At 38.7% G+C, this 11,088-nt stretch overlaps 1 protein-coding gene across 2 annotated transcripts; it reads left to right on the forward strand.

Moving 5' to 3' along the window:
* The first annotated feature begins 639 nt into the window (after positions 1 to 639).
* LOC140008212 (uncharacterized) lies at positions 640 to 10,874 on the forward strand. Of its 2 annotated transcripts, none has more exons than XM_072051787.1 (7): positions 640 to 866; positions 937 to 976; positions 1,075 to 1,157; positions 8,038 to 8,115; positions 8,229 to 8,282; positions 8,502 to 8,636; positions 8,775 to 10,874. In XM_072051787.1, the coding sequence occupies exons 4-7, from the start codon at positions 8,062 to 8,064 to the stop codon at positions 10,479 to 10,481; spliced, it is 1,950 nt and encodes a 649-aa protein (XP_071907888.1). In that variant the 5' UTR covers positions 640 to 866; positions 937 to 976; positions 1,075 to 1,157; positions 8,038 to 8,061; the 3' UTR covers positions 10,482 to 10,874. The 2 variants fall into 2 exon arrangements, with proteins under 2 accessions (XP_071907888.1, XP_071907884.1); XM_072051783.1 differs by having other exon boundaries at positions 643 to 866; positions 8,766 to 10,874.
* The last annotated feature ends 214 nt before the right edge of the window (positions 10,875 to 11,088 follow it).

The following is an 11,088-nucleotide window of genomic DNA, read 5'->3' on the forward strand; positions in this document are numbered from 1 at the left end:
CGTCGGAAGGTGAAGTATCGAAATCAACTCACGAAAAAGAAGGTATTCTTCTGCTTTTCATTCTTTAATAAAATTGGTTTTCGTTGGAGGTTGGGTTCAATGATCAGGGAGATCAACACGAACCTTCAAAGGATCCATCGGGATGCAGAAGGTTTGGGACTGGCCTACAAGCACCAAGTTGAAGATGCATTCCCTACTATTGCTTCTGGAGCCACAACAAGCCGACAGACCGACTCTACTATCGTTCGAGGAGATGTCCTAGGAAGAGACGAGGATGAATCAGAAATAGTTAAGAAGTTGTTGACCGAATCTGAAAGTGTTATTTCAGTTATTCCCATAACTGGCATGGGTGGATTAGGCAAAACAACTCTAGCTAAAGCCGTTTACAAAAATGAACAAATTGTTGGACATTTTGACAAAAAAATTTGGGTTTGTGTGGCTGAAGAAGTAGATAAAATCGAGAAGGTCTTCAAAATGATTCTTGAATCGTTAACAGGAGGAAAGGTTGAAGGGGATCGTAGGGAGGTTATAGTTCAAAAAATTCTAGAAATAGGTTGGAGGCATTTATAGACCAAATTTGGAAGCAATTTATTATTGCTGGGAGGCAATTGAAAATCTACCAGCATCCCTTGTGGTGCTAAACTGTCATTCTATTCTCTGCGAATGGTTTGCAATCACTTCTCATGCTCGGTCTGACTAAGTGATATTGCTGCCTGTGTGGCGACACAAATTTTGGGCAGACTCGGGTGGACCAAATAGCACAACAGCTGAGACTTGGAAAGTTGGAGACTGAGGAAAACCAAGATTTATCGTCACCATTTCAAACTGAGGAGCACAAATTTTCAGATCGTCAGCTTGAAGCTCAGGTAAACTTTGAAGTACACTATCTGACCTGGGTAGCTTGGGTTGCACTTACACCATTATATTTCTCTGTAGGAATTGGAGCTATTGGAGCTTGAAAGGCGCGATGCTACTGGTACCATCAACATGAATCTTTTAGATAATTCTTCCTGTATCTGTATTATGTGTGTGTGTGTGTATATATATATTTACTGTATTCTTGATGGTTTTTAGGTGAAATACTGAAGTTAAATCCGAGCTACAAGGTTCCTGCTGATTATAAACCTGTGCTGAAAGAGGCAAAAGTTCCGATCCCTGTAAGTCAGTAGAGTTTACTGATGTGATGGTTTTAGCACTTTGTTGCCTGTTTATGCATTATAACTAGAACACAATCTGGCTTTCTAGGGAAAGAAAAAGAGAAATAAGAAATAAAGATTGAAAATAGCCTTTCTCTGAATTGCGGCTATATTTGAATGTTTCAATTATTCACTGGAAACATTTGAGGTAGCAGGCAAGGAGTTAAAATTAGTAGTTGTCATGCTAGAATATAGTTGGCCTCCATATCATCTATAACTATTGCCAGGTTGATCACAATTTAATTTTGTCAGATTGGGCATTGTGGTATGAAATAGAGAATAGAAGTCTGAATCACAAAAGTGATTCTGAAGCATTAAAGTAGTGCACATCAAAGTCTTATTGTGTGATGAAAACATAATTGAAGCAATTCAAACTGGAGGTGATTTGAGGACAATAGGACCCTGGAAATATGGCTTTGTATTATGGTAATATGTTATATGTTTATTAGCTTAATTTTCTATCTATCTATCTATCTATGTTTATTCTTTGAGGTGGATGCTTCCCCTTCTGCCCCCTCGTTCCCTCTAATTGTGAGTGGATGGGACATTTTGGCTGGGGCTGTATTAATATAATTATGCTTAATCTGCTCATCTCATTCCATTAGGCTACAGACTTAGTTTATCTTTCGGAGATGGGATGCATTTCACAGTAACTGTCCTTTTGCTTCGATATCTTGGTCTCATCGAGTCATGTACTGCTACTGATTTCTTCTTGTGGTCTAATTGATGGTAAGTGGATGCTGAAAGAACAAAAAATGTGGAGAGCTAGCCTTTATGGAGTTCAGAATTTCTAAGAAGAGTATGGCTTGTCTACATTTTGGCATATAGTTGGTGAAGATAACAGCAAACTTACCATATTTGCATGATTGCAAGATTGGAAATTGTAAAAAAAAAAAAAGGAAATAAACAGAACTCTGCTTTTTTTATTTTCCCACACTCAGAATATGCTTATAAGGTAGACATTTATAGGGTAACCCTATCACAATTCTGCCACAACTTAAGGTAATAGAACCATGATTTTAGGGATTACGTAATCAACTCATAGCCTATCTTTTATTTTAGTTAATCTATTCAAACTTGATTGATCTTAAGCAATAAAATCCCATAATCATGGGAGATAATATCTTCGACACTCCCCCTCAAGTTAGTGCGTATATATTTATCATGCCCAACTTGCTTGTAAGAAGTTCAAAATTTGGTCTAGAGAGCCCTTTTGGTGAGAATGTCAGCTATCTGCTGAGCTGATGGAATGAATGACATGCAGATAATTCCTCCTTCAAGTTTCTCTTTTATAAAGTGGCGGTCAATCTTAATATGTTTGGTTCTATCATGTTGCATGGGATTATGAGCTATGCTAATTGCTGCCTAGTTATCACAATAGAGCCTCATTGGAAGTTCAATAGGTCTTTTCAGCTCCTCTAAAACTCTCTTTAGCCGTAACACCTGAGACACACCATGAGCCATAGCCGGTACTCTACCTCTGCACTAGTACGAGCTACAACACTTGGTTTCTTACTTCTCCAAGTAACCAAATTGCCCCATACAAATTTACAATACCCCGAGGTTGATCTTTTATCAATGACTGATCCTGCCCAATCAGTATCTGTATAAGCTTCAATGGTTCTTCGATCTCTCCTTTTAAAGAACAATCCCTTTCCTGGAGTGCTTTTTAAGTACCTCAGAATTCGATATACTGCATCAAGGTGCTCTTCACACAAAGAGTGCATAAACTGGCTCACAACACTCACTGAAAAGGCTATATCAGGACGAGTGTGAGCCAAGTAAATTAGCTTGCCCACTAACTTTTGGTATCGAGCAGTATCAACTGGTGTTCCATCTTTTAGATCTACTAACTTGTGATTCGGATCCATAGGAGTGTCTGCAAGTCGACATCCACTTATCCCTGTTTCCTTAAAAGATCCAAAACATACTTACCTTGGGACACAACCATGCCCTTTCTGGACCGAGTTACCTCCATTCCTAAGAAATATCGTAGTGTTCCCAAATTTTTGATTTCAAAACTAGAAGCAAGACTTTTCTTCAACCGCTCCATCTCAGTTAAGTCATATCTTGTGAAAATGATATCATCCAAGTACACAATGAGTACTGCTATCTTCCTGTCTTTGGAGTGTTTAACAAACATGGTGTGATTACTCTGAACTTGGGTATAGCCATGATCCTTTACTGACCTAGTAAATTCAAACCAGGCCCTAGGAGATTGTTTGAGACCATATATCGATTTTTTTAGCTTGCAAATTCTAAACTGAAACTTCCCTTCAAATCCAGGGGGAGAATTCATGTACACCTCTTCCTCCAGATCTCCATTTAAAAATGCATTCTTTACATCAAGTTATTGTAGTGGCCAATCAAGGTTTACTACCATTGAGAGAAGCTCCCTGATAGTGTATAATTTTGCCACTGGAGCAAAGGTTTCAAGATAGTTGATCCTGTAGGTTTGAGTAAACCCTTTAGCCACGAATTGAGCTTTGTACCATTCCAATGTCTCATCGAAATTATACTTGATGGTAGAGACCCATTTACACCCTATTGTTTTTTTTTACCTTGTGACAGGTTTGTTACTTCCCATGTTTGATTCTTCTCAAGAGCATGCATCTCCTCTTCAATAGCCTTTCTCCACTCTGGAACTTGTAATGCTTCCTGTACATTCTTTGGAATTTCCACAGAAGAAAGTTGTGAAGTAAATGTCAAGAAAGTAGGGGATCTCTTTTCATAAGAGACATAGTTAGTTATGGGGTGTTTGGTACAAGAACGCACTCCCTTTTGGAGTGCAATAGGAAGATCCAAATGAGCAATCTTTGAATCAGAGGAAACTTTATCTGAGGACTCAAACACATCAAATTCTACCCTAGGTTTGGATTCCTTGTTGTGAAGAGATGGGGGATCTTTTTCTTTTCCTCAATAATTTTTCCTGACATAGGGTTCAGGTTTTTTCCAGTTACGTTCCCATGTCTTTCACTAAAAGAATTTGACTCTATTATTGGCACTAAAGACAAGGGACCCTCTTTTAATCCTTGATCAATTTTTTCAAGTTTTTCAAAATCCTTTTGACAGGTAAATTGAAGAGTCATTTGATTTTTCAGGATTGTTATCTTGAAAAGATTTTTGTCGAGGAAATTGTGCTGTAGATTTTTCTAAAAAATTAGTAAAATCAATTCCCCCTATCAACAAAATTTGATTAGGAATTTGATTTTCAGTACAAAAAACATCATCATCTTCTCTAAGTTCTTCTATATGCCGAATCCCTGCCTGAAGAGGATCTGCAATAAGGGTTTATCTTTAAAAATTGTTACATCTATGGTTACAAACATTTTTTTGTGAAATAGGATCAAAGCATTTATGCCCATTTTGCGTGGGTGCATATCCAACAAAAATGCGTTTTCTTGCTCGAATATCTAACTTACTTTGACCCTGTTCATGATTGTGAACAAAGGCTATGCACCCAAACACCTTTTGTGAGATTTCATATGTTAATCAAGAAATGGGATAAAGTGTTTTGAAAAAATTCAAAGGAGTTTGTAAATTCAATGTTCTTGAGGGCATTTTGTTTATGAGATATGTAGCAGTTAAAATTGCTTCATCCCATAGATATTTAGGAACATTTCTTGAAAAAAGTAATGCCCTTGCCACTTCTAAAAGATGTTTATTTTTTCTTTCAATTACCCCATTCTGTTGTGGAGCATCATTGCAGGAGCTTTAATGCACAATCCCTTTTTCAAGAAAGAAACTTCCGAAAATTTTATTGAAATATTCTTTTCCATTGTCAATCTGTGCAATTTTGACTTTTTCTTGAAATTGGGTCAGAACCATGCAGTAGAAATTTTGAAACACACTTGCAACCTCTGATTTCTCTCTTAATAAATACACCCAACAAACTCTCATGTGATCAACAATGAATGTAACAAACCATTTTTTTCCAAACTGAGTTGAAATTCTAGAGGGACCCCAAACATCAGTATGTAATAGAAAAAATGGTTTTGAGGGTTGATAAGGTTGTATAGAAGATGTAGACCGATGATGTTTAGCCAATTCGTAGATTTCACATTGAAAGGAAGATGAATCCTTATTCTTAAACAAAGCTGACAATAAATATTTCAAGTAATAAAAACTAGGATGTTCTAGTCTAAAGTGCCATATCGTAATCTCTTTATTACTAGTAATAGACACAGACTTGTAACATGTGTTTTTGATTGGTATTGTCACATTTGATCCATCTTCAAGGAAGTAAAGTCCCCCATTTTCTCTAGCGCATCCAATCATTCTTCCCGTGGTCTGTTCCTGAAACTCATAGAAAGAAGGGAAAAAAATTAATCCGACACTTGAGATCCCTAGTTAATTTACTTATGGACAGCAAATTGCAAGATAAATTTGGAACATGAAGAACTCTATGAAGTGTTTGAGTAGGAGAGATGACAACGGAACCTATGCCAGCTCTAATGGATAATGATCCATTAGCAATCTTGACCCTCTTATTGCCTGCACATGGACTGTAAGTTGAAAATAATTGTGACGAATTGGTCATATGATCAGTGGCCCCAAAATCAATAACCCATAAAACTCGTGCACAAGATGCATTTGATGTTTTACATGAAAGAGGAACAATAAAATGATTACCATTTTTAGCAAAAGAGCAGAAGGGAGTGAAGCTTTTTTGCTCAGTGGTTGAAAATTGTGGAGACTTAAAGAGTTTGTACAATTGGCTTAATTGTTCCTTTGTGAAGGTCAGTGTCTCAGAGTCGGTTTGTTGCTTTTGAGAATCCTCGTTCACAGTCTGCAACGCCTTGCTATCACCTCCATTTTCTTCTTGAAATTCGAAGGTTTCCCATGTAATTCCTAGCACGTGTCCTTTGTGTGCCACGACTTTTTACAGTGTTCACACCAAGGCTTCTATCTCCGTCCAAATCTGTCCCCTTAGAAACCAATGCTGAACTCTCAACTTCACACTCTACCTTGGACTTTAGCATCACCTTATGCCTTGATTCTTCTCTCCTGACCTCAAAAAATACTTCACGAATGGAGGGAAGAGACTTCTTGCCCAAAATACGACCTCGCACCTCATCAAGTTCTTGATTTAGTTCGGCCAGGAAGACATAGACTCTGTCGTTCTCCTCCCATTTCTTATATCAAACACTGTCTGCAGGGCAGTCCGATTCGTCCTCATAACAAAGATCCAATTCCTGCCATAAAGTTACCATCGGATTGTAATAGGTTGTAACATCTCTGTCTTCTTTTCTTAATTTCCACAATTTCGTCTTTGAGATTGAAAATTTGAGACGAATTCTTTACATCGGAATACATATCCCAGACAGCGTCCCACACATCTTTGGCTGTGGGCAAAAATAAATGTAGCTTTCCTATCGCTAATTCCATAGAGTTTATCAACCAAGCAATAACTAGAGAGTTCTCTGAATACCACCATCTCTTCAAATTGGGATCTTCAGCAGCTGGTTGTTGAATTTCTCCAGTAATGTGGCCGAGTTTACCTCTGCCATCAATAGCAAGTTTTACGGATTGAGCCCATTCCAGATAATTGGAACCATTTAATTTATGAACGGTTATTTGCAGGGAAGGAGAATTTGAAGCAGTGTAATCCGTAGTTTGGGTAATTACTGAAGATGAGAATGAGTCTTCTCTTGTGTGAGCAGTAGACTCCTTGGATCCAGTCATGGCTGCTCAGTAATTCATGGACAGGAATTGGTACAGAGCCGGAGCTCTGATACTATGTAAACTTTAAAAACGAAAAGGAAATAAACAAAACTCTGCTTTTTTTATTTTCCCACACTCGGAATATGCTTACAAGGTAGACATTTATAGGGCAACCCTTTCACAATTCTGCCACAACTTAAGGTAACAGAATCATGATTTTAGGGATTACGTAATCAACTCACATCCTATCTTTTATTTTAGTTAATCTATTCAAACTTGATTGATCATAAGCAATAAAATCCCATAATCATGGGCGATAATATCTCCCATAATCATGGGGGATAATATTTTCGACAGAAATTTTCTATAATTTTTTTTGGTGTTTGCCTATTTGTTCATATGTTGTCTGGCAGTAGTCTTTCAACTTATTTTCTTCAGTTATATGGTTGGTTCTCAAAGCAGGGCTTAAGTGACAAAGCTTTTCTTATACTGGGTAGAGGTATAATCAAATGAGAACTTTGTTTACCGTTGGTCAAATTCCTGTTTGAGTTATTATTTTATTTAACAAGACCTTAACAAGGACACTGAATGTTACCTCTTAGGTGAAATACATTATCTATGCGGACATCTTAATTTTTTGGAGGATCTAGAGTGAGATCATTAAGAAGTTAGACTTCCAAGAAAGATGATTTGTTAATATTATGTGTGCTGAGAGATAAGGATTTCATTCATATGGAAAGGTGGATATGTTGGATATCGAAATTGTTTACTTTCTAGCCTTGCTGAGTGGTGAAGATGGTTTGAAACTAGTACATCACTGACTACTGAGTTCCTTTGAAGTTTTGTTGGGTCTATTCGTTTCACAAATTAATAGGAATAAAGCTTACACTTATTTTGCAGTAGGATGACCATGGACATTCTTGTGGATCATACACATGTAGTCATGTGCCTACCTATTGGTTTGGATTTCAAATCTTTATTGATACAAGAAGAGACACACTGTACTCTTGGGTCTCCTCCATCCCACTCTTGCTTGAGAAACTAGAGAAAGAAAGAGGCCACACTTTTTCTAATGTCACAGTTGTTTTTAATTTCTTGCATGCAGAACTAATATTGGACACTTCTGGGATTTGCTGATGACATTCCTCGTATTGGTTTTTGCTCTGTCTATGTGCAGATTAAAGAGAATGCTGCATATAATATGGTTGGTTTAATTTTTGGGCCAGCAAATGACACTCAAAAGCGACTGGAAAAGGTTTATATCGGCATATGCCCTCTGTGCTAATATTATATTACTGCCACAATTATTTATAGTATGCAATTATAATTCTGTGTGAAAAATTCACTGGTTGTTTACTTTGAGATCAGGAAACTGGAGCTAAAGTACGAGTTTATGGAACAAGAGCAGTTACTGGAGAAAAGGTAATGTGGCTGCCCCAAGTTGCCTTGCTATATTTCTTGTCCTGTTTCACTAGGTCCTGCATGCATATGATTCTCGCCCCTTTTTTAGTAATTATCCAGAGCATCAGCTTGGGTATTTATTTCTCTTTTGTTTACGCTGGTACATGCGATGGGCTGCATGATGATATGCATGGGCTTCTCTTTATGTTTTTCTCTGCTATTATTCTTATCACTCTCCAGGTTGAAGTTACTACTCCTGATGGTAATGAAACATGTGGTAGTTATGATGAGTTGCACGTTCATGTATCAGCTGACACATATGAAAAGATTGATGCTGCGGTGGCTCTTATTGAACTGCTAGTCACCCCAGTTTCGGTGAGTCTCCTGAACTTTAAGATCGTAGAATATTAGTCAGTTATGATTGCTAATATCTTCTTAAGGTCATTTAGAGTAATTTACTTCTTCATGCCATTCTTTGTACGAAAATAACTTAGTAATTGTTAGACTTTTCAGGGGAATCCTGCTTCCATTACTGTAACATCAACTGCAACATCTGGTGACAATGTGAATAGTGGTGCTCCGAGTCAAGGCACACCTGGTACTAATGTGCCTGCTGGTGTGGCAAGTGGAGTGGCTCAGCCAAGTGTAGGATCTGGACCAGCACCTTCACCTAATCACTTTCAGCAGTACTCAGGGCCTTGGTTTCCTGTGGGTGCACCTCAGACACATGCCTTTCCATCATCAGGTTTTGCTGCGGCTCCTGTCCATTTGTCTCCATCACAGTTCAATCCCTCAAGTATGCTGCCAATATTTGGTCCTCGGCCAGTTGTCACAGTGGGATTTACTCCGGTTCCCCAGAATCCTTCACTTATTACCTCCGGGCCACAGCAACCACAAGTTCTGCAGAGGCCATACATTTCACATCCGCCACCTTTGTCAGCTTCACAACCTGCACCTATTCAATCAAATGTCACATCACCACAATTATCTACTAACCAGTCAGCACCAACTGGGCCCACCCAGTTTGGGAGTTCAATATCTATTTCTTACCAGCCACCTTATGCTGGATCATCTATAGTACCAGTGAACACTCCAACATCCATTGGAGCTGGAAATATGATGTCAATGACCCCTGCAACAACTGGTCTGCAGGGCCACCCCTCCATGGCTTCTCATCCTTTGGCTGTGTCCAGAGCTGCACCGCCAAATATCTTTCCAATTACCCAGCAATCTGCTTTGCAGTCAGCTGGTGCTGCAGTTAATCATCCCGCAAATGTCCCATACTTCAACTCTAGTTCCCACTTCCAACAGGGGCTTTCACTTTCTCCACTACCTTCAGCAGCAAAAGTACCTGGTCCCATGCAGTCTGTTATGCCACGAGCTGTGATACCTAATTCATCTCCCAATGTGGTACCAGGATCCACCCCTCTTCTTTCACCAGTGACATCTTCATCAACACTACTACATCCAGCTTCAGGAATTCCTAATTCTGGTCCTGCTGGTGCTGTCAGTTTTAATGCCATTAACCCTGCAAATATGACTGCTCCCAGACCACAGCAACCCAGCTCAAATGATTTTACTTTTCAGCCTCACCGGCCACACAATCCAGCCCTTGAAGTTGCTCATAGACCAAATACTCAACCTATACTTTTACATCCAAATCAATCAGCACAGCCATATCAGGAATCTCAGATTTCACCTGTTCAGCCAGGAATGCACATGTTGAGACTACCACCTGCAAATCCAGGGTTTTCTAGGCCTAATGTTGGCAATCAAATGATGCAGCCTAGAGCTCAAACGTCTGTTAACTTTCCCAGTAGTCCAACAGCGCTTCTGGGTCCACCTAGGCATGCACCATTTCCAGGTTCGAATGCTGCTCCTCTACTGCAACCAAGAAACTTCAATTTAGATCCCCCATTCGTCAATGCAGATGGAATTCCTCGAGCAGGGGGCCCAATGCAAATTCAGCAAAACTACCCTCCATCGGCAACTAGGCCGCCAAGTTTTGTTGCTCCAAATCAACATATTAACAGTAATATTTCCTTTCAACCTGCTGCTGGGCTATCTTCTAGAGCTTCTGGAGTACAGCAAGTGTATGATCCCTTCTCGCCAACATCTGTTTCTCTTAATACTCATTTAAGCAGTAACAGAGCAAAGATTCAGAAACAGGAGAGTGATCCAGAGTACGAAGACCTGATGGCCTCAGTCGGTGTAAAGTAATGTATGCTCGTTAGTTTTTAGATGTCAGTGGCTTATGACCAAGAAAAAGGTTCACATGATGCGGATCAATCTGTGTCGAGCTTGGATCTAATTTATGAAATCATGCATTGCCGGTTCTTACTGGTACTATTCTTAATGGGTTATTACCAACATTTAGAGGGGAAAAAATGGAAATTTTCAACTTTCAATTATTTCTAGATGTTGCAAAATACATCTGTATTCTATCACAGTTTGTATAGTTTCTTGTCAACCTCTATCAACTAAATCTTAAATCGGCCACCTCATAGCTAATTGTAATACCTATTTAAAATTGACGAATATCAAGGTAGAAAACCCTCATGTCGATTCCCTTTTCATTAGTGTTGAATGAGAATATTGCTATGAAATTCTCAATGCTGAATGTTTCTAAATACCATGGCTGTGCTTGTAGCCATTTTGTTCATCTTTTTTATACTATTCCTGTTTACTGATTTATATAACCTGTAAATGAATTGTTGTGGTTTCTCAAATTTTTCCCTTTATATGCTTCAATTATTGAAAACACTTGAATGTAGGACCCAAATTACAACCAACCAAAAAGAAAAAAAAAGGATGAGCACACCAAATA

Source organism: Coffea arabica, chromosome 1e (assembly GCF_036785885.1).
Source record: "Coffea arabica cultivar ET-39 chromosome 1e, Coffea Arabica ET-39 HiFi, whole genome shotgun sequence".
NCBI classification, from domain to species: Eukaryota; Viridiplantae; Streptophyta; class Magnoliopsida; order Gentianales; family Rubiaceae; genus Coffea; species Coffea arabica.